Source organism: Prionailurus viverrinus, chromosome C1 (genome assembly GCF_022837055.1).
Source record: "Prionailurus viverrinus isolate Anna chromosome C1, UM_Priviv_1.0, whole genome shotgun sequence".
NCBI lineage: Eukaryota > Metazoa > Chordata > Mammalia > Carnivora > Felidae > Prionailurus > Prionailurus viverrinus.
In genome coordinates, this window is record NC_062568.1 from 135158483 (window position 1) to 135183334 (window position 24852).

Below are 24852 nucleotides of genomic sequence, written 5' to 3' on the forward strand. Positions count from 1 at the left end.
CTGAACTATAGGTTTCATAACAGTTATAAATTTAGATTGTCAGTTTCACTTATAAGAGTGGCTACAAATGTAAAAATTTTACTCAAAAAAGATTAGCTTTATTATTATTATTTTTTCAAATGATAGCTTAAACTCACTTGAAAATCTAAAAATACTTTGTAACTCAATTTATTGAAAACTAGTTTGGCTAAAACTCAGTTCTGAAGGACTTCCTAGTTATATTACAAAGCTATGCTAAATATATCATTTTCCTTAAAATATTAGTAAAATATACATAACATAAAATTTATCACTTTAACCAGTTTTAAGTGCCAAATTCAGTAGCATTAAGTACATTCAGTGTGTGCAACACAGTTACTATAATCTACAACTTAAAATAAATGTTAAAATTTTTTAAGATTTTTAGTAAGGTAAAATTATTTAGAATAGGGATTACTTTTTCTTTAGAGAGTTGTTTTACTTCCTCCAATTCACTTGAGAGCCTTTCTACTTCTCTCTGTGCTTGGACTTGTTGACGACGAGCCTCCACCAATTCTGTATGAGAATTCTGCATCTGCTCCCGAGTTAACCTCAATTCTTGCTCCAAATCTATGGCATTCTTGTACTGAGTTGCAATATACTGTTCCTGCTCTTTCATAACCTGAAATACACAAGATATTTGTAGCTTTCAAAATGAAATGATATAGATAACCTATTTCTTACTCTGATTTCTCTTTTAATAAGTGATTTCCCCATCCCAACTTGATCTCTATAAAATTTAACACACAATGAATATCAGTTTCTATGAAATTGATACTTAGAAAATGTTTTTCTTCCTTTTTATTTTTTTAAAAAATTGTTTATTTATTTATTTTTGAGAGAGACAGAGATAGCACGAGTGGGGGAGAGGCAGATAGAGAGGGAGAGAGAGAATCCCAAGCAGACTCCACATCAGCCTGACAATGGGGGGCTTAAACCCATGAAATCATGAGATCATGACCTGAGCAGAATCTAAGAGTCGGACGCTTAACTGACTTAGCTACCCAGGTGCCTCTTCCTTTTTAATGATAAGAAAATGACAAAATACTATTAATAAATCTGGGATAAATGGTACATTTTGCATGACTAATATGTAAGCTGTATAATCCTTAATCATTATGAATATAACATGGCAGAATACACAATAATATAAAGAAAAAAAAGAAACTAATATGTGATATCCATTTCACAGATGGAGAATATATTGGCATGAATAACCAAAAACCACCATTAATCCATATAGGTTAAGGTCTTTTCTGTAAAAGTATCTGTCTGCAGACAGATAAACACAATGAAGATCTATATATGAAGTTTTAAAGTTGAGTATACTATTTAAAGGCAAAAAAAAGTAACACCCATGAGAGCTCTTAGAAGCAAACTCAGTTTTGGGATGCCTGGGTGGCTTAGTCAGCTGAGTGTCTGACTTTGACTCAGGTCATGATTTCATGGTTGGTGAGTTTGAGCCCTGCACCAAACTTGCTGCTGTCAGCACAGAGTCCACTTTGGATCCTCTGTTCCCCTCACTCTCCACCCCTCTCCCATTCATGCGCACGCTCTTTCTCTCAAAAATAAACAAACATTTAAAAAACAAACAAATAAATTAAAAGAAGCAAATTCACTTTTTAAAAAGGCAAGTGGGTAGAATTCACCATTCAGCACACATGCAAACTGATAATATGAAGTCATCAAACTTCACCTGGCAACTAACTCAATGTGTTTAGTCTCAATAATGTACAATTATTATCTGTTCATTCATTCGCTGGATGGGGTTCCTCAAGGATAAATGAGTGTATCTTGATATCTGTATCTCCAGCTCTACTACACAGTAGGTTCTCAATAAATATTTGTTGACCAAGTGAACACATACTGTGAATTCATTATGTGAGAGATACTATGACAATTCCTATAGGCAATATAAATAGGATGATGCCCTTGCCTATAATTGGAACATCAGAATAAATATTTTAAAAAGATCAAAGAAACTAGTATCTGACACAAATAATTAGCCCCAAAATACTTATGGCACAGCTTCTATATATTAAAACTAACCAGTTTAAAACATAAAGATTTATATCGCTCTTCAGATAATATTAGTATGTTTCTTAGGAAGAGATAATTTGCTTACACTTTCCATTTCTTTCATCTTTTGTTGTGTTCGTTCATTTTCTTTTTTCAGTTGACTTATCTCCTGTTCATTTTGTAGTGTTATAAACTCTTTTTCTCGAAGCTGTTCTTTGGCATTTTGCAATTTTTCATTCAAACTTTCTATCTGAATTTTAAAAAGAGTAATGTTAATGTAACTAAGGAAAAATAATTTTTAAATCATAATTGCAATCCAAGTAAGTCAAGCTTTAAACACATAAATCCAAAGTAGCCAATATAAAAATGTGTTTTTCTTAATGCCATTATAACTTAGACATTAACATCAGGATTCTTGTGCTTAATAAGAAGCTTCTTTGTATACCTGAAACACACAAGAGATGGAAGTCTCAATCACATTTGTGTAAGAAAGGAAAATTAGGTACATTAAAGCAACAAGTGTTATATGGTCTTACAAATAGTTTTATAGGTAGTATGTTTAAGAGGTAAAAAAACTCTAGTTAGTGAAAATAAAATCCCCTTCCCACTGTGTTCCTTCCTTAAAGGTAACCAAAGAAGAGAATTACTTGCAAATCCTTCCAGAGATATTTTATACATATTCAAACATGCACACATGAGGATAAATACGTGGACATACTGATACAAGAAAACCTGTATTTGAAATAACATTAAGAGGGTCATCGGGCTAGGGAGTGAGGAAAATGAGGAAATGTTGGTCAAAGTGTACAAGATTTCAGTCATGCAGGATAGTAAGTTCTGTAAATCTAATGTACAGCACAGTGATTATAATTAGTAATACTGTATTTGTATACTTGAAAGTTGCCAAGAGAATAGATATTGAGCATTCTCAACAAAAATAAATAATTATAATAACTGAGGTGATGGACATGTTAATTATTACACAGAGTATATGTATAGGAAAACATGTTGTATACCTCAAATATATGCAATTTTTGTCATATGTCAATAAAGCTGGGGAAAAAGTTAAAATGAGAAAAATGAATTAAAGTAGTATGTACAAGATAATTAAAATTATGTAGTATTTTTATTGTATGTATTCTACTTAAAAGCCACATTATGTGAACAACAGATGCTTACAGTTATGGAGTTATTTTTTAAAACAATTTAAAATATGTAATTTTAACTAATTTACCTGTTTGTTGCATTCTTTAAGTTCCAATTCTGATTTCTCAAGAGTACCCTCTAATTTAATTATTTTCTGCTCCATTTCTCCCCTGTGCTCACGAATAGTCATATCCAAATGTGTAACCTAAATACAAAAGTAGCCTGCATCAATAATTTATTTTTTATTGCTAAGTAGCATTCTATGGTATTCCATGGTGGTACCATCATTTATTTAACCATCACTTACTGATGGGCATTTCAATTATTTTCTATTTTGGGCTGTTACTAATAAATGCACTGTGAACATTTGTGTATATAGGTTTTTTGTGAACACATGTTTTCATTTCTCTGAGACAAATGCCTAAGAATGTAACTGTTGGGTTGTAAGGTAAGAACATGTTTAGTACTGTAAAAAAACCTGCTATCTAGACTCTATCCAGAGAGGCTGTACCATTTTACATTACAACCAGCAATGAATAAGTGATTCAGTTTCTCTTCATCATCACCAGCTTGGTGTTATCCCTACTTTTTATTTTAGCCATTTGGCAAAGAGTGTGGCGATATCACATTGTGATTTCAACAAAATGAACATCAATGTCTTTTCATGTCTTTGGCTTATTGTTTTTAAAATTTTTATGCTTATTTATTTCTTTTTTGAGAGAGGGAGGGGCAGAGAGAATCCCAAGCAGGTTCTGCACTGTCAGCGCAGAGACAGATGCAGGGCTCAGACTCATGAAACCTGAGATCATGAGCTGAGCTGAAACCAAGAGTCGGGCATTCAACTGACACCAGCCAGGCACCGCAGGCTTATTTTTTTAAATTGGATTGTTTATGGGGCGCCTGGGTGGCGCAGTCGGTTAAGCGTCCGACTTCAGCCAGGTCAAGATCTCGCGGTCCGTGAGTTCGAGCCCCGCGTCAGGCTCTGGGCTGATGGCTCAGAGCTTGGAGCCTGTTTCCGATTCTGTGTCTCCCTCTCTCTCGCCCCTCCCCCATTCATGCTCTGTCTCTCTCTGGCCCAAAAATAAATAAACGTTGAAAAAAAAAAATTAAAAAAAAAAAAATTGGATTGTTTACTTTTTTACCACTGAGCTTTGAGATGAGAGTATATATCCTGTGTATGAGTCCTTTGTCAGATATGTGATTTACAAATATTTTTTCCTGTCTATTCCTTATCACCCTCTTAACAAGGTCTTCTGCAGAATAAATTTTTAATTTTGAAAAAAAAACACATTAAACTATTACTCAATTATTCTAATGTGAAAAATTGTGTGCTTGGAATGTGTTTTAAAATTGTTTACGGTGTGGAGGGCACGTGGGTGGTTCAGTTAATTAAGCAACCAGCTCAGGTCACAATCTCATGGTTTGTGAGATCGTGCCACACATCAGGCTCTTTGCTGATGGCTCAAAGCCTGGAGCCTGCTTCAGATTCTGTGTCTCCCACTCTCTTTATCCCTCCCCTGCTCATGCTCTCTCTCTCTCAAAATTAAATAAACATTAAAAAAATTTTTTTAACTCTTTATAGTGGGTGTAACTGAAACATAAACTCAGCTCAAATTATTTTTAAAAATGAGAAAAATATTCATTGCTTATAAATACTGAATCTTGAGTTTCATATATATTATACAAACTTAAAAAATTCAACTATGTTCATAAATGACAAATAAAATGATTTAGACTTCATTTTATGTGAGATAAAAACTGCTAAATACAACATTACAAAAATTGTGGAATGCAGCAAAAGAAGTGCTTGGAGGAAAATGTAGAGCACTGAATGCATATATTAGAAAAGAAGAAAGATCTAAAATCAATCATTTAAGTTTCCAATTTGGGAAACTAGGAAAAGCAGAGCAAATTAAATCCAAAGTAAGCAGAAGAAAAGAAATAATAAAAATTAAAGCAGACATCAGTAAAATTAAAATTAGGAAATCAACAGAGAAAATCAACAAAACCAAAAGCTGAGTTGTGAAAAGATCAATAAAATCAATATGCCTCCAGCCAGGATAACTAAGAAAAAAAGAAAGATGACACAAATTACTAATATCACAAATGAAAGAGAACACATTACTGTAACTCTCATGGACATTAAAAGGATAATAAGGAATATTACAACTCTCTGACCACAAATTTAATAAAACTAGATGAAACAGACCAATTACTTGGAAGACAGAATCTGCCAAAACTCAAACAAGAAGAGATAATCTGAATAAGCCTATATCTATTAAAGAAATTAATGATTAATAACTTTCCAATACAGAAACCAGCAGGTCCTGGTGGGTTCACTGGTGAAGTCTACTGAACATCTAAGAAAGAAATTATACCAATTTTCTACAGTCCAATTCAGAAGACAGAAGCAGAGGAAATAATTCTGAACTCATTCTATGAGGCCAGTATTACCCTAATATCCAAACCAGACAAAGACATTTGAACACACATTCAACACATGGTAAAAACCCTCAGTGAACTAGAAATGAAGGAAAATTTCATTAACTTAATAAAGAATATCTACAGAAAAACAACAGCTAGAATCATACTTAATGGTGAGAAATTCAAAGCCTTCCCACTAAGATCAGATACAAGGCGAGGATATTCACTATTCACTATTCACTATCAATATTCACTATTGTTCTAGCAGTCCTAGCTAATGCAGTAAGATAAGAAAAAGAAATAAAAGATTTATATATATTAGCAAGGGATATAAAACTGTGTTTGTTTATAGATGACATAATCATCTAGGGAGAAAATCTGACAGATTTGACAAAAAAATTCTTAGAACCAATAAGTGATTATAGCAGGGTTGTAGGATATAAGGAATACACAAAAGTCAATCACTTTCCTATTTGCTAGCAATGAACAAGAGGAATGTCAAACTAAAAACATAATATGATTTACATTAACACCCCCAAAAATTAAATACTTAGGTATAAATCTAGCAAAATATATACAAGGTCTATTAAGAGAAAACTACAAAACTCCAATGAAAGAAATCAAAGAATTAAATAAATAGACAGTCCATGTTCATGGATTGGAAGACTCAATATTGTCAAGATTCAAGATGTCAGTTCTTTGCAACTAAATCTATATATTCAGGGCAATTCCAATAAAAATTCTACCAAGTTATTTTGAAGATACTGACAAACTGATTCTAAAGCTTACACGGAGAGTAAACAGATCCCAAATATCCAACATAATATCAAAGAAGAACAAAGCTGGAAGACTGACATTACCTGACTTCACGACACTATAAATAAACAGTCTGTGGTACTAGCAAAAAAACAAGTGAATAGATAATCATACAGAATAAAGTCCAGAAACTAACTCACATAAATATGTTAACTGATCTTTGACAAAGGAGCAAAGCCAATACAATGGAGAAAACATAGTCTTTTCAACAAATGGTGCTGGAATAACTGGACAACCACATGGAAAAAAAAAATAAATCTAGACCACACCATTCACAAAAATTAATTCAAAATGGATCACAGACCCAAATGTAATCTGCAAAACTATAAAAATTCTAAAAGATAACATAGGGGAAAACCTAGATGACCTTGGGTTTGGTGATGATTTTTAATATATGAAATCAATGGCACAATTCATGAAAGAAGCAATTAATCAGCTGGACTTCACTAAAATTTAAAAGTTCTGCCCTGTGAAAACCAATGCAAAAGATTGTGAACAAAAGCCACAATTATCAAGGACTAATATTCAAAATATACAAAGAACTCTTAAAATTCAACAATAAGAGAACTCAATTAAAAAATGAGACAAAGACCATAACAGACACCTCACCAAAGAAGATATACAAATAGAAAATAAGCACAGGAAAATATCCTCTACATCATATGTCATCTGAGAAATGTAAATTAATAAGGAGATACCACCACACACCTATTAGAATGGCCAAAATCCAAAACACTGACACAAAATGCTAGCAACAGGAATTGACGTTCATTGCATTGACCACAATGCAAAATGGTACAAGCCACTTCGGAGCACAGTTTGGAAGTGTCTTATAAAACTAAACACACTCACCATATGGTCCATCAATCACACCCCTTGGTAATTACCAAAAGGAGTTGAAAACTTATGTCCACACAAAAACCTGCACACAGATGTTTATGGCAGCTTTATTTGTAATTGTCAAAACTTGAAAGCAACCAAGATGTCTTTCAGTAGGAAAGACATTCAGTGAATGGATAAGTAAACTATAGTACATATCTAGACAATGGAATATTATTCAGTGCTAAAAGCAATGAGCTATCAAGCAATGAAAAGCTGTGGAGGAACCTTAAATAAATATTACTAAGTGAAAGAAGCCAATATGAAAAGACTATGTACTCTATGATTTCAACTATATGACTGGAAAAGGCAAAATGATGGAGACAATGAAAAGATCAGTGGCTGCTAGGGTCAGGGGAAGAGTAGGAAAGATGACTAGAGCACAGAGGATTTTTAGGGCAGTGAAAATATGCTGGATGATACCATAATGATGGATACATGTCATTAAACATTTGTATAAACCCACAGAATGTACAACACCAATAGTGAACTCTAATATAAATTATGGAGCTTGGGTAATTATAACATGTATGTTCATCAACTATAACAAATGTACCATTCAGGTGGGGAATGTTGATAATGGGGAAGGCTGTGAATTTATGGAAGCAAGGGATATATGGGAAATCTCTGTGCCTTCTGCTCAATTTTCATTGTGAACCTGTAACTGTTCTAAGAAACAAAGTCTTAAAAAAAGATGTTAAATAATGCCCTTTGAATATTTTTGTTTCTCCAACAAACACTAGCTGAGCAAGTAACTCCTTTAATCACATGTTCTTCTGATATGCAGCAATGTAAGAGATCAAAAGGTTGGGATACTAAGCTAATCCTCATTCTCAAAAAACTACTTCTATAAAAAAAGCAAGATGAAGAAAGAAAGATGACATTTTCTAATTTTAAAAATATTAATGTGCATAGAAAAACATATATGCTTAAAAATGTCTATTTTACCAAAAAGTGGTGACCTCTGAAACCCTGTGTGATTGTACTGTAACAGAAAATTTCATCAAATATAATTAAGAAAACCAACTTGAGCTGCTCTTTGCTTTAGTTCCCAATTTCTCTCCTTAAGTGCCTGGTCCATTTCAAGGAGTTCTTGCTTTTTATCTTCAATCTCCATCTGGCATTCTCTGCAATTTATCAAAGGAAAAAGATCAAAGCAAATAGTAGGAATATTATAGTTTTAAAAAATTAAGTCAATTGGGTTAACATTTCCTCTAAGTGACAAGTAATAAAATATATGCAATTATTTCTGACTGAAAGGGCTCAAATTAAAGAAATAATGTATAAAGAAAATGATTGATATCAATACAATTACTTTTAATAGAGTATTCTCAAAAGGCAAAAGTTAACTAAAATACTACTATTGTAGACAATTTAAGCTAAATGTTAAAGTACTCCCAGGGAGCAAGACTGAATCAGTATTAAGAATTTTAAAAATACGTCCATATTTTTCATTTATAGATCAAGGGAGCATTTGAAAGTCTTTTCTATATAATAGCTGTGAGTTTATTACAATTGAATGAGGCATTGGGGCGCCTGGGTGGCGCAGTCAGTTAAGAGTCCGACTTCAGCCAGGTCACGATCTCGCGGTCCGTGAGTTCGAGCCCCGCGTCGGGCTCTGGGCTGATGGCTCAGAGCCTGGAGCCTGTTTCCGATTCTGTGTCTCCCTCTCTCTCTGCCCCTCCCCCGTTCATGCTCTGTCTCTCTCTGTCCCAAAAATAAATAAACGTTAAAAAAAAAAAAAAAAAAAAAACAAAAACAATTGAATGAGGCATTTATCTTGTGGTTGGTATCTCTGATATCCACAACTCAGTTTAGAAATACTTTTAATAGGAGTTGCGGCAAGATGGCGGCTTAGGAGGACGCTGGGCTCACCGCACGTCCTGCTGATCACTTAGATTCCATCTACACCTGCCTAAATAACCCAGAAAACCGCCAGAGGATTAGCAGAACAGAGTCGCCGGAGCCAAACGCAGACGAGAGGCACACGGAAGAGGGTAGGAAGGGCGGCGAGGCGGTGCGCGCTCCACGGACTGGCGGGAGGGAGCCGGGGCGGAGGGGCGGCTCGCCGGCCAAGCAGAGCCCCCGAGTCTGGCTTGCAAAAGCGGAGGGGCCGGGCGGACTGTGTTCCGACAGCAAGCGCGACTTAGCGTCTGGGAGGTCAGAAATTAACAGCTCTGCTCGGAAAGCGGGAAGGCTGGAGGACAAAGGGAGGGAGAGCTGCTGAGCCCCCTGACAACAGAGCTCAGTTTGGTGGGGAACAAAGGCGCTCGCCAGCGCCATCTCCCCCGCCCATCCCCCAGCTGAAATCCCAAAGAGAACCTGTTCCTGCCGGGGAACTTGCTCGCTCCGCGCAAACACCCAACTCTGCGCTTCTGCGGAGCCAAACCTCCGGCAGCGGATCTGACTCCCTCCCGCTGCCACAGGGCCCCTCCTGAAGTGGATCACCTAAGGAGAAGCGATCTAAGCCTGCCCCTCCTGCCCCCGAGCACCTTGCCTACCCACCCCAGCTAATACGCCAGATCCCCAGCATCACAAGCCTGGCAGGGTGCAAGTAGCCCAGACGAGCCACACCACCCCACAGTGAATCCCGCCCCTAGGAGAGGGGAAGAGAAGGCACACACCAGTCTGACTGTGGCCTCAGCGGTGGGCTGGGGGCAGACATCAGGTCTGACTGCGGCCCCGCCCACCAACTCCAGGTATACACCACAGCACAGGGGAAGTGCCCTGCAGGTCCTCACCACGCCAGGGACTATCCAAAATGACCAAGCGGAAGAACTCCCCTCAGAAGAATCTCCAGGAAATAACAACAGCTAATGAGCTGATCAAAAAGGATTTAAATAATATAACAGAAAGTGAATTTAGAATAATAGTCATAAAATTAATCGCTGGGCTTGAAAACAGTATACAGGACAGCAGAGAATCTCTTGCTACAGAGATCAAGGGACTAAGGAACAGTCACGAGGAGCTGAAAAACGCTTTAAACGAAATGCATAACAAAATGGAAACCACCACAGCTCGGCTTGAAGAGGCAGAGGAGAGAATAGGTGAACTAGAAGATAAAGTTATGGAAAAAGAGGAAGCTGAGAAAAAGAGAGATAAAAAAATCCAGGAGTATGAGGGGAAAATTAGAGAATTAAGTGATACACTAAAAAGAAATAATATACGCATAATTGGTATCCCAGAGGAGGAAGAGAGAGGGAAAGGTGCTGAAGGGGTACTTGAAGAAATCATAGCTGAGAACTTCCCTGAACTGGGGAAGGAAAAAGGCATTGAAATCCAAGAGGCACAGAGAACTCCCTTCAGACGTAACTTGAATCGATCTTCTGCACGACATATCATAGTGAAACTGGCAAAATACAAGGATAAAGAGAAAATTCTGAAAGCAGCAAGGGGTAAACGTGCCCTCACATATAAAGGGAGACCTATAAGACTCGTGACTGATCTCTCTTTTGAAACTTGGCAGGCCAGAAAGAATTGGCAAGAGATTTTCAGGGTGCTAGACAGAAAAAATATGCAGCCAAGAATCCTTTATCCAGCAAGTCTGTCATTTAGAATAGAAGGAGAGATAAAGGTCTTCCCAAACAAACAAAAACTGAAGGAATTTGTCACCACTAAACCAGCCCTACAAGAGATCCTAAGGTGGACCCTGTGAGACAAAGTCCCAGAGACATCACTATAAGCATAAAACATACAGACATCACAATGACTCTAAACCCGTATCTTTCTATAATAACACTGAATGTAAATGGATTAAATGCGCCAACCAAAAGACATAGGGTATCAGAATGGATAAAAAAACAAGACCCATCTATTTGCTGTCTACAAGAGACTCATTTTAGACCTGAGGACACCTTTAGATTGAGAGTGAGGGGATGGAGAACTATTTATCATGCGACTGGAAGCCAAAAGAAAGCTGGAGTAGCCATACTTATATCAGACAAACTAGACTTTAAATTAAAGGCTGTAACAAGAGATGAAGAAGGACATTATATAATAGTTACAGGGTCTATCCATCAGGAAGAGCTAACAATTATCAATGTCTATGCACCGAATACCGGAGCCCCCAAATATATAAAACAATTACTCATAAACATAAGCAACCTTATTGATAAGAATGTGGTAATTGCAGGGGACTTTAATACACCACTTACAGAAATGGATAGATCAACTAGACACACGGTCAATAAAGAAACAAGGGCCCTGAATGAGACATTGGATGAGATGGACTTGACAGATATATTTAGAACTCTGCATCCCAAAGCAACAGAATATACTTTCTTCTCGAGTGCACATGGAACATTCTCCAAGATAGATCATATACTGGGTCACAAAACAGCCCTTCATAAGTTTACAAGAATTGAAATTATACCATGCTTACTTTCAGACCACAATGCCATGAAGCTTGAAATCAACCACAGGAAAAAGTCTGGAAAACCTCCAAAAGCATGGAGGTTAAAGAACACCCTACTAACGAATGAGTGGGTCAACCAGGCAATTAGAGAAGAAATTAAAAAATATATGGAAACAAACGAAAATGAAAATACAACAATCCAAACGCTTTGGGACGCAGCAAAGGCAGTCCTGAGAGGAAAATACATTGCAATCCAGGCCTATCTCAAGAAACAAGAAAAATCCCAAATACAAAATCTAACAGCACACCTAAAGGAACTAGAAGCAGAACAGCAAAGGCAGCCTAAGCCCAGCAGAAGAAGAGAAATAATAAAGATCAGAGCAGAAATAAACAATATAGAAACTAAAAAAACTGTAGAGCAGATCAACGAAACCAAGAGTTGGTTTTTTGAAAAAATAAACAAAATTGACAAACCTCTAGCCAGGCTTCTCAAAAAGAAAAGGGAGATGACCCAAATAGATAAAATCATGAATGAAAATGGAACTATTACAACCAATCCCTCAGAGATACAAACAATTATCAGGGAATACTATGAAAACTTATATGCCAACAAATTGGACAACCTGGAAGAAATGGACGAATTCCTGAACACCCACACGCTTCCAAAACTCAATCAGGAGGAAATAGAAAGCTTGAACAGACCCATAACCAGCGAAGAAATTGAATCGGTTATCAAAAATCTCCCAACAAATAAGAGTCCAGGACCAGATGGCTTCCCAGGGGAGTTCTACCAGACGTTTAAAGCAGAGATAATACCTATCCTTCTCAAGCTATTCCAAGAAATAGAAAGGGAAGGAAAACTTCCAGACTCATTCTATGAAGCCAGTATTACTTTGATTCCTAAACCAGACAGAGACCCAGTAAAAAAAGAGAACTACAGGCCAATATCCCTGATGAATATGGATGCAAAAATTCTCAATAAGATACTAGCAAATCGAATTCAACGGCATATAAAAAGAATTATTCACCATGATCAAGTGGGATTCATTCCTGGGATGCAGGGCTGGTTCAACATTCGCAAATCAATCAACGTGATACATCACATTAACAAAAAAAGAGAGAAGAACCATATGATCCTGTCAATCGATGCAGAAAAGGCCTTCGACAAAATCCAGCACCCTTTCTTAATAAAAACCCTTGAGAAAGTCGGGATAGAAGGAACATACTTAAAGATCATAAAAGCCATTTATGAAAAGCCCACAGCTAACATCATCCTCAACGGGGAAAAACTGAAAGCTTTTTCCCTGAGATCAGGAACACGACAAGGATGCCCACTCTCACCGCTGCTGTTTAACATAGTGCTGGAAGTTCTAGCATCAGCAATCAGACAACAAAAGGAAATCAAAGGCATCAAAATTGGCAAAGATGAAGTCAAGCTTTCGCTTTTTGCAGATGACATGATATTATACATGGACAATCCGATAGACTCCACCAAAAGTCTGCTAGAACTGATACAGGAATTCAGCAAAGTTGCAGGCTACAAAATCAACGTACAGAAATCAGTTGCATTCTTATACACTAACAATGAAGCAACAGAAAGACAAATAAAGAAACTGATCCCATTCACAATTGCACCAAGAAGCATAAAATACCTAGGAATAAATCTAACCAAAGATGTAAAGGATCTGTATGCTGAAAACTATAGAAAGCTTCTGAAGGAAATTGAAGAAGATTTAAAGAAATGGAAAGACATTCCCTGCTCATGGATTGGAAAAATAAATATTGTCAAAATGTCAATACTACCCAAAGCTATCTACACATTCAATGCAATCCCAATCAAAATTGCACCAGCATTCTTCTGGAAACTAGAACAAGCAATCCTAAAATTCATATGGAACCACAAAAGGCCCCGAATAGCCAAAGGAATTTTGAAGAAGAAGACCAAAGCAGGAGGCATCACAATCCCAGACTTTAGCCTCTACTACAAAGCTGTCATCATCAAGACAGCATGGTATTGGCACCAAAACAGACACATAGACCAATGGAATAGAATAGAAACCCCAGAACTAGACCCACAAACGTATGGCCAACTCATCTTTGACAAAGCAGGAAAGAACATCCAATGGAAAAAAGACAGCCTCTTTAACAAATGGTGCTGGGAGAACTGGACAGCAACATGCAGAAGGTTGAAACTAGACCACTTTCTCACACCATTCACAAAAATAAACTCAAAATGGATAAAGGACCTAAATGTGAGACAGGAAACCATCAAAACCTTAGAGGAGAAAGCAGGAAAAGACCTCTCTGACCTCAGCCGTAGCAATCTCTTACTCGACACATCCCCAAAGGCAAGGGAATTAAAAGCAAAAGTGAATTACTGGGACCTTATGAAGATAAAAAGCTTCTGCACAGCAAAGGAAACAACCAACAAAACTAAAAGGCAACCAACGGAATGGGAAAAGATATTTGCAAATGACATATCGGACAAAGGGCTAGTATCCAAAATCTATAAAGAGCTCACCAAACTCCACACCCGAAAAACAAATAACCCAGTGAAGAAATGGGCAGAAAACATGAATAGACACTTCTCTAAAGAAGACATCCGGATGGCCAACAGACACATGAAAAGATGTTCAGCGTCGCTCCTTATCAGGGAAATACAAATCAAAACCACACTCAGGTATCACCTCACGCCAGTCAGAGTGGCCAAAATGAACAAATCAGGAGACTATAGATGCTGGAGAGGATGTGGAGAAACGGGAACCCTCTTGCACTGTTGGTGGGAATGCAAATTGGTGCAGCCGCTCTGGAAAGCAGTGTGGAGGTTCCTCAGAAAATTAAAAATAGACCTACCCTATGACCCAGCAATAGCACTGCTAGGAATTTATCCAAGGGATACAGGAGCACTGATGCATAGGGCCACGTGTACCCCAATGTTCATAGCAGCACTCTCAACAATAGCCAAATTATGGAAAGAGCCTAAATGTCCATCAACTGATGAATGGATAAAGAAATTGTGGTTTATATACACAATGGAATATTACATGGCAATGAGAAAAAATGAAATATGGCCTTTTGTAGCAACGTGGATGGAACTGGAGAGTGTGATGCTAAGTGAAATAAGCCATACAGAGAAAGACAGATACCATATGGTCTCACTCTTATGTGGATCCTGAGAAACTTAATAGGAACCCATGGGGGAGGGGAAGGAAAAAAAAAAAAAAGAGGTTAGAAAGGGAGAGAGCCAAAGCATAAGAGACTGTTAAAAACTGAGAACAAACTGAGGGTTGATGGGGGGTGGGAGGGAGGAGAGGGTGGGTGATGGGTATTGAGGAGGGCACCTTTTGGGATGAGCACTGGGTGTTGTATGGAAACCAATTTGTCAATAAATTTCAGAAAAAAAAAAAAAAAAAAAAAAAAAAAGAAATACTTTTAATAAATTCTACCTCTCCTAAGACCTTATTTCTAATTTTATATTATAAATACTTACTACTGATACAACTTTAAGACTTCTACCACTCAGATCGGAGAATGCGAAGAATTTCTTTTTAATTTTTTTTAACATTTATTTATTTATTTTTTTTTATTTTTTTTTTCAACGTTTATTTATTTTTGGGACAGAGAGAGACAGAGCATGAACAGGGGAGGGGCAGAGAGAGAAGGAGACACAGAATCGGAAACAGGCTCCAGGCTCTGAGCCATCAGCCCAGAGCCTGACGCGGGGCTCGAACTCACGGACCGTGAGATCGCGACCTGGCTGAAGTCGGACGCTTAACCGACTGCGCCACCCAGGCGCCCCAACATTTATTTATTTTTGAGAGAGAGAGAGAGAGAGAGAGAGCGAGCAGGGGAGGGGCAGAGAGAGAGGGAGACAGAGAAACCGAAGCAGGCTCTAGGCTCTGTCAGCACAGAGCCCAATGCAGGGCTTGAACTCACAAACCCTGAGATCATGACCCGAGTCAAAGTTGGAGGCCCAACTGACTGAGCCACCCAGGTGCCCCAAAGAATTTTAATCTGGAACTCTATGTTCTGATATGACAAAAGCTAAAAATGTTGATCTTGAAAATCATCATATGGTTTTCCAGTCTTAATATTGAATAAAAGTACTGATTTTAAAAGCAGATTCAAAACTTCTTTAATGAGCCATTTACTATTCTCTTAAAAGTCTCAAGAGTTATGAAATATAAGGCTACATTAAGTTATTATGAAATAAATTCTAAAGATAATGCTGTTGTGTAAGTGAATAGGTGAGCTTCCAAAAATTCAGCTATTAGTTAAAATTTAAGATTTCATGGGGCACATGGGTGGCTTAGTTGGTTAAGCGTCCAACTCTTGGTTTCAGCTCAGGTCATGATCTCATGATTTGTGGGTTCGAGCCCTGTGCTGGGCTCTGCACTGACAGAGTGCAGCCTGCTTGGGTTTCTGTGTCTCCCTCTTTCTCTGCCTCTCTCCTGACTGTACACATACTCACTCTCTCTCTCTCCCTCTCAAAATAAATAAATAAAACTTAAAAAAAAAAAAAAAGAGATTTCACTTTTACTTTTTTAATTCATTTATTCATGTTACCATTTAGCAAATATTTACTGGAAGCTTCCTATGTATCAAGGCTCTATGTACGGTGAATTTAATAGTCAACAAGATAGATGTCCTTCATCACATGGAGTATACATACTAATAGGTCAGGAAAGAAGACAGAGTATAAATAATGAACAACAAGAAAAATGTAAAGTGCTATGTCAGAGCACTAAATACAGTGATGTGATAGTGACTGGGTGGCTACTTGAGAGTAAGTGGTCAGAGAAGGGCCCTCTGAGGTAATGTGAAGGGCAAGAAGTTGGCCATTCAACCATTATTTCAGGCCAAAGAAACAGCTACAGCAAAGTCATAAGGTAGGAAATATGTACTGTTTTAAGTACAACAAAAAGGCCAGGAGCAAGGGGAACAGTATGAAATGAGGCCAGAGAAATTGGCAAGAACCTTATCATGTAGGGCTTTGTATTCCATGATAAGGAGCTTGGATTTTTTTGTTTAAACTGTTGTAAAATACATATAAGATTTACCATTTTAAAATACAGCATCCCTTCTTGATAAAAACCCTCAAGAAAGCAGGGATAGAGGATCACACCTCAAGATCATAAAAGCCATATGTGAAAGACCCGCTGATAATATCATCCTCAATGGGCAAAAGCTGAGAGTTTTCCCCCTAAGGTCAGGAACAGGACAGGGATGTCCATTCTCACCACTGTTATTCAACGTAGTATCGGAAGTCTTAGCCTCAGCAATCAGACAACACAAAGATATAAAAGGCATCCAAACTGGCCAGGAGGAGGTCAGACTTTCACTCTTCGCAGATGACATGATACTCTTTATGGAAAACCGAAAAGATTCCACCAAAAAACTGCTAGAACTGATCCACGAATTCAGCAAAGTGGTAAGATATAAAATCAATGTACAGTAATCGGTTACATTCCTATATACCAATAATTAATGAAGTAACAAAAAGAGAAATCAAGGAATTGATCCCATTTATAACCGCACCAAAAAGTATAAAATACCTAGGAATAAACATAACCAAAGAGGTTAAAAATTTATTCACTGAAAACTATAAAAAGCTTATGAAAGAAATTGAAGAAGACACAAAAAAATGAAAAAATATTCCATGCTCATGGATTGGAAGAACAAACATTGTTAAAATGTCGATACTACCCAAAGCAATCTAGTTATTAAATGCAATCCCTATCAAAATAATACCAGCATTCTTCACAGAGTGAGAACAAACAACCCTGAAATTTATATGGAACCAGAAAAGACCCCGAATAGCCAAAGCAATCTTGAAAAAGAAAACCAAAGCTGGAGGCATCACAATCTCGGACTTCAAGATGTATTACAAAGCTGTAATCATCAAGACAGTTTGGTACTGGCACAAAACCAGACAGTCAGATCAATGGAACAGAACAGAGAACCCAGAAATGGACCCACAGACATATGGCAAACTAATCTTTAACAAAGCAGGAAAGAATATCCAGTGGAATAAAGACAGTCTCTTCAGCAAGTGGTGCTGAGAAAACTGGACAGCGACATGCAGAAAAATGAACGTGGACCACTTTCTTACAACCATACACAAAAATAAACTCAAAATGGATGAAAGACCTAAATGTAAGACAGGAAGCCATCAAAACCCTCAAGAAGAAAGCAGGCAAAAACTTCTTTGACCTTGGACGCAGCAACTTCTTACTCAATACGTCTCCGGAGGCAAGGGAGACAAAAGCAAAAATGAACTATTGGGACCTCATCAAAATAAAAAGCTTCTGCACAGTGAAGGAAACAATCAGCAAAACTAAAAGGCAACCGAATGAATGGGAGAAGGTATTTGCAAACAACATATCAGATAAAGGATTAGCATCCAAAATCTACAAAGAACTTATCTAACTCAACACCCAAAAAACAAATAATCCAGGAAAGAAATGGGCAAAAGACATGAATAGACACTTCTTCAAAGAAGACATCTAGATGGCTAACCGACACATGAAAAAATCCTCAATATCACTCATCATCAGGGAAATACAAATCAAAACCACGAGACAGCACCTCACACCTGTCAGAATGGCTAAAATTAACAACTCAGGCAACAACATATATTGGCGAGGATGCTGAAAAAGAGCATCTCTTCTGCACTGCTGATGGGAATGCAAAGTGGTGCAGCCACTCCGGAAAACACTATGGAGGCTCCTCAAAAAATTAAAAATAGAACTACCCTACGACCCAGCAATTGCACTATTAGGTCTTTACCCAAGGGATTCAGGTGTGCTGTTTCAAAGGGGAACATGCACCCTAATGTTTATAGCAGTACTATCGACAATAGCCAAAGCATAGAAAGAGCCCAAATGCCCATCAACAGATGAATGGATAAAGAAGATGTGGTATATGTATACAATGGAGTATTACTTGGCAATCAAAAAGAATGAAATCTTGCCATTTGCAGCTACGTGGATGGAACTAGAGGGTATTATGCCAAGCAAAATTAGTCAGAGAAAGACAAATATCATATGACTTCACTCATATGAGGACTTTAAGATACCAAACAGATGAACATAAGGGAAGGGAAGCAAAAATAATATAAAAACAGGGAGGGGGACAAAACATAAAAGACTCTTAAATATAGAGAACAAACAGAGGGTTGTGGAGGGGTTGTGGGAGGGGGGATGGGCTAAATGGGTAAGGGATATTAAGGAATCTACTCCTGAAATCATTGTTGCACTATATGCTAACTAACTGGGATGTAAATTAAACAAAAACTAAATTAATTTAAAAAAAGACTTACTATTTTAGCCATTTTATTTTTTTTTTAATTTTTTTTTATTTAAAAAAATTTTTTTTTCAACGTTTATTTATTTTTGGGACAGAGAGAGACAGAGCATGAACGGGGGAGGGGCAGAGAGAGAAGGAGACACAGAGTCGGAAACAGGCTCCAGGCTCTGAGCCATCAGCCCAGAGCCCGACGCGGGGCTCGAACTCACAGACCGCGAGACCGTGACCTGGCTGAAGTCGGACGCTTAACCGACTGCGCCACCCAGGCGCCCCTATTTTAGCCATTTTAAAGTGTATAGTTCAGTATACTAAGTAAATTCACAATGTTGTGTAACCATTACCACTATTTCCAGTACTTGTTCACCACTCCAAATGCAAATCTAATACTCATCTGCAGTTACTTACCAGTGTCCCACCCCTAGTTCTAACAACCATTAATCTGCTTTCTATCCTTAGGGATTTTCTAATTCTGGATATTCCATATAAATGGAATCAGACAACATGTGTCTGGTTTATTTCAAGGTTCAAGATGAACCTGTTTTCAAGGTTCATCTCTGTTGTAACACACATCAGTACTTTATTCCCTTTCATGGCTGAATAATATTCCCTATATGGATATATCTATCACATTATTCATCCATTCAACTACTGAAGGATATTTGGGTTATTTCCACTTAGCAGCTATTGTGAATAGAGCTTCTATGAACATTGGTGCACAATTATTTTGAACATCCGTTTTTAATTCTTTTGGGGTATAACTAGGAGTGGGATTAATGATTTATATGGTAATTCTATGTTCAACTTGTTGTGGAATTGCCAAATTGTTCTCCACAGGCACTGTACCATTTTAGTTTCCAACAGCAATGTATGAGGTTCCAATTTCTCTAAATACTTGCTAACACTTATTATTTTCAGTTTTGTTTTGTTTTTGTTTGTTTTTATCATGGTCATTAGAGTGGGTGTGAAGCAGCATCTCACTGTAGTTTTGATTTACATTTCCCAAGGAGCATGGATTTTATTCTAAATATTTTGGGAAGCCATTAGAAATATTTAAATAGGGAAAGCAATTTAGTTGAGAAGCAATATAATCTGATTTATGTTTTAAATAATAAGCTTAAATCCATTTCTATTGTTTTAAATCATAAACCTAAATGGATTGGGGGAGTGTCAGGAATTTAAGCTGGGAGACCATCAGGGAAGCCACAGCAACAGACCAGGTGAGAGATGATAGTTTGTGCTAAGGTGGTAACAGAAAAGAGGCCAAGAAATCAATGGATTTCAAAATATGTTTTAGAAATAAAGTTGACATGAATTCCTAATAGACTGGATGGGGAAAAAAATAGAGGCAAAGAGAGAGGAATAATCTTATAGATTTCTTACTTGAGAAATTGCATGATTCTTAGATGGAAGATGAACAGAGTTATGAAGAAAAAAAGAGTTCTGTTTTGGCCAAGTTTAAGATGCCCCTTAAAAAAACATTTGAGTGGAGGTAACAAGTCATAGATATTTGAGTCTAGGGTTTAGGGAAGAGATCATCACTAGGGTTTGGAAGTCTGACACACAGTATTTAAAGCTGTATGAAATTTCCTAAGAGTGATTTTGTGGATAGAAAATAAAAGGGGGTCCTGCACTGAGTAACAGGATACATTTAAGTTCCTAGGTCATCTTGCTTCTCTCTATCCTGTCATCCCACTTTTCACAATGTGGTTTGTAATTCTATTTTCCTTTCCAGAATCTATTTCCCACACCTTGGTTCTGGTTTGGTTCTCCACTCCCACTCACCATAGATGTGTGCTGGAACAGTATTTTATGCTACTACTGTTAATCCAAGAACCCAGATTTTAGAGTTGGTCAGACTTGTGTTTAACACCCTTTTCTGGACCTCATTATCCAGACTGTATTTTACTTAATTCTCTCACGCCTCAGTTTTCTCAAGTGCAAATAGGTGGTAATATGTGTATAATAAGTTTGTTGTAAAGAAATGAGTAAGGTCATAAAAGAAGTCCCTTGCATGATCCTGGCACAAAATAAGGGCTTAATACAAATAAAACATTGTTTTGTTTTTCTTTAATTTTTTTTTAATGTTTATTTATTTTTGAGATAGGGAGAGAGACAGAGCATGAGCAGGGGAGGGGCAGAAAGACAGAGATGAAGACACAGAATCTGAAGCAGGCTCCAGGCTCTGAGCTGTTAAGCACAGAGTCCAACGTGGGGCTTGAACTCACGAGCTATGAGATCATGACTTGAATTGAAGTTGGATGCTTAACCAACTGAGCCACCCAGGTGCCCCCAAAGAAAATATTGTTATTAATATTATTTTGCTACTAACCACTGCTGTACACTGGTCCAATAATTTTTTACCACTATTTAATATAGGAGAGGGTCAGAATAAAATGGTCCAAAGACCAAGGATGGAAATACTAGTCAAGAGGAATGGCTGAATTACTTAGATGGAGCATGGGACAGGCTGAATAGGATAAGCCAAAGGCAGGTGAGAACTTTAGACATTTATAATTAAACAAACTTTACTGTATGACGCAAGGAGTTAGAGTAACAAAGTGAAACACTTGTAATTGTGCTATCATTTCTTACTATTTAACTCACCGAAGTTCAGCTGTGAGATCCTTTATAGTAGTGTATTTCTCCTCTAATGATAATTGAGCCTTCTGTAGTACATCTCTCAATTCCTGAAGTTGTCTTAAAGTGCTTTTTAATTCTCCATGAGCATTTTGTAGTTCAGCCTCTAATGCTTCCCGTTTCTGCAAAGCCTCTGTTAGTTCAGTTTCAGTGTGGTGCTGTAATTTTTCTAACTCCTTCACTGTTAAGAGGAAAGACAAATTTTAGAACTATATATAAGCCATTTGTTATAAAAATTTGTAAATAATTACAATTAAGAATATACAATTTTATTCATCTAACAAGAGGCAGAATACTGACCACTCATTGTTCCTTCCAGTCCCACTATCCCAAATTTTCACTTTATTCCACTTCTTTAAATATAAACATACAGGCAGCTAAGCTCAGCTAACCTGTTGCTTACCAGAATTTGTCTTCTTATCTAGTTCTGTCTTTGTCTGTTCTAAGATCATGTCTAACTGAGAGAGGTGCATTGCTTTATTTTCTCCATCTCGTTTTAGGTACATTATTTCTTTTTCCATTTTAGATAGTTCTTCTTTGTACTGATCCATCTCAAGTTTTACTTGCCTAATTAAAAACAAAAAATGAAACAAGTAATAAATGATCATTTGGAAAGCTGAATAACTGAAACCAATTGACTTGTCTCTGACTGAACAAAATCTTCAAGTTATATAAGGACAAATATCAGCAAAACATCTATCTAGTCACAATCTTAGGTCACATATTACTAAAAATGCTCCAACTAGAAATTTGTAATTCTGCCCCAGTTATGTACCACTAAATACGACTGTATTACCTGGTACTATTTAGCAAGACAAGCCTTTCCAATCTAACTACAGTTAGCTTGTGTAAAGCTCTGTATATGCTGAGAACCTCCATGGATAGGTGTCTCATTCATCTGGAATTTTTGTTACTGCGACACAGAAAATAAGGAAGCCAACCCATCAAAATATTCACGATAATGACCATATTAGTCATAGGAGAACCAAGTCAGTCACTTTTATTCAGAGTTTTATTATTTTATGTTATCTTTTTTAGGGACTAGAGATTCTCAGACTAGTACAACATTCTTGCTTTACAGATGAGGAAACTGGAAGGTTAGTGAATTGTCTGGGATAAGACAAATAGTTATTAACAGTGAGAGAATCAGGTTTACTAACTTTCTGTCAGTCCTGAGCTTACTCCAACATGGAAGCTCCTCTATCTACAGACAAATCAACATAGTGAGAAAAAGTTTTAAGTCCAGATTTTGCTCATTCCAAAATGATATTCACTCATTAAAAAACTGTTAATGCCGTCCTCAATGGTGGGCAGAACTGATGCTCCTTTTTTTTTAAAAAAAATTTTTTTTCCCAACATTTATTTATTTTTTGGGGGACAGAGAGAGACAGAGCATGAACGGGGGAGGGGCAGAGAGAGAGGGAGACACAGAATCGGAAACAGGCTCCAGGCTCCGAGCCATCAGCCCAGAGCCTGACGCGGGGCTCGAACTCCCGGACCGCGAGATCGTGACCTGGCTGAAGTCGGACGCTCAACCGACTGCGCCACCCAGGCGCCCCAAACTGATGCTCCTTTAATCAACATTTTTTGTTGGGTGTTTCCTTAGGTCTTTGATATTTTGTAAATTGAGTTTGCAAACAAGAACATTTCTTTTGTAAATGCAACTTAGACAAATTTGGATTTGTTCAAAGGGTTTTTAGTCTGATGTCTGTGAGTAAACTTAAGGAAAACTATAAAACTCCTGAAACAATATGTAAAATTACATATACATATGTTTATCTGTATATAGAAAATAATTCATAGCTTTATCATATCCTCAAATATGTCCATGGTCCAAAAAGTTAAGGAGCTGATTAGATAAGTGCATAATTAACCGTTTTCATATCTAAAATTTCAGGTAAGTGATATTTAGCTCAACTAATTCATTTCTTATATTAGAGGAGATATAAAACATAATTAGAAAATAATAATTGAAAGAGGTTGGCATATAGTACCAAGAGTGAGAGCTTGTCAGCAAAGAAGTTGGGGGAAAATTATATTAAAAAAATACAAGAACTCAGGGTGCCTGGGTGGCTCAGTCGGTTGAGCGACCGACTGCAGCTCAGGTCATGATCTCATGGTTTGTGAGTTCGAGCCCCGCGTCTGGCTCTGTGCTGACAGCTTGGAGCCTGGAACCTGTTTCGGATTCTGTGTCTCCCTCTCTCTGTGCCCCTCCCTGACTCACGCTCTCTCTCTGTCTCAGAAATAAATAAACATTTAAAAAAAAAAAAATACAAGAACCCAAAAAGCACAGTAGTCTATAGACATTTAGTAAGAAACAGAACTCTATATTCTTCAAGATTTTGTTGAGGTGCTACTATATTTCAGCATGGTATAATAATTGATGTATGCAACAATAACCCTGAGATACCCAGAGAAGTTAAAAATGACAAGAAAATATATATTTTGGAAAATTTCTACCAAAAAGTGTTTTTTGTTTTGTTTTAAAGTTTCAGTACTTGGTAAAGATAAATTCCACTCCTATTTATTTATCAACACCTACTCATTCTTCCTTGATGCTAGGTGAATGAGGGATTAGTATAATATAATAAATATTTAAGGGCTAAAAAATTTTAATTATAGGGGTGCCTGAGTGGCTCAGTCAGTTGAGCATCCAACTTTGGCTCAGCTCATGATCTCACAGTCTGTGAGTTCGAGCACCACATCAGGCTGTCTGCATGCAGCCTGCTTAGGATCCTGTGTCCCCCACTCAGTCTGCCCCTCCCCTGCTTGTGCTCTCTCACCCTCTCTCAAATATAAAAACATTAAAAATTTTTAATTATAAATAATCCAATACTAAAAAGTTTTCTCTTTCAAAATTTTACAACAGGCTTTAAATCCACCAGTTTTTCCAGAAATACTTCACCTTCTTGATTGAAAGCAATCAAGTCTGAGACTGGAAATATACTTTGTATATTAAAGTTCTATAAATTGTAGTTCCAGAAGTGAAAGAAACAAGTGGTACCAGAGAAAACAAAACCCTAAACCCTTCTCTTCCATGAGAAGAAGATATCATGGAGCTAGGGTATTTCTTTCTTATGAAGTTTAATCATTTTGCTCATAAGCTTCCTATGAGTATTTAGGATTTACTTTTCTTACTAAATGTGCCTATTAGCTATAATCAAGAGGTTTTGTCTAAAAGCCAAAGGGTGAAGGTAAGAATAGGAACAAGAAATTGCTTCAATTTTCTCATTGAAAGAGAAAGCAAGATC

General features: G+C 37.1%; 1 protein-coding gene across 10 annotated transcripts in view; it reads right to left on the minus strand.

The window, feature by feature from the left end:
* The window catches only part of CCDC18 (coiled-coil domain containing 18), a 123641-nt gene that overhangs the window by 32221 nt on the left and 66568 nt on the right, over positions 1-24852 (minus strand). For all 10 annotated transcript variants that reach the window (XM_047870237.1, XM_047870238.1, XM_047870233.1 and 7 more), the window contains 6 exons: positions 22005-22168; positions 21569-21782; positions 8330-8429; positions 3272-3388; positions 2144-2287; positions 437-640 (listed from right to left, as the gene is read on the minus strand). In XM_047870237.1, coding sequence (XP_047726193.1) covers positions 437-640; positions 2144-2287; positions 3272-3388; positions 8330-8429; positions 21569-21782; positions 22005-22168 — 943 coding nt within the window. The remainder of the gene's footprint in view (positions 1-436; positions 641-2143; positions 2288-3271; positions 3389-8329; positions 8430-21568; positions 21783-22004; positions 22169-24852) is intronic.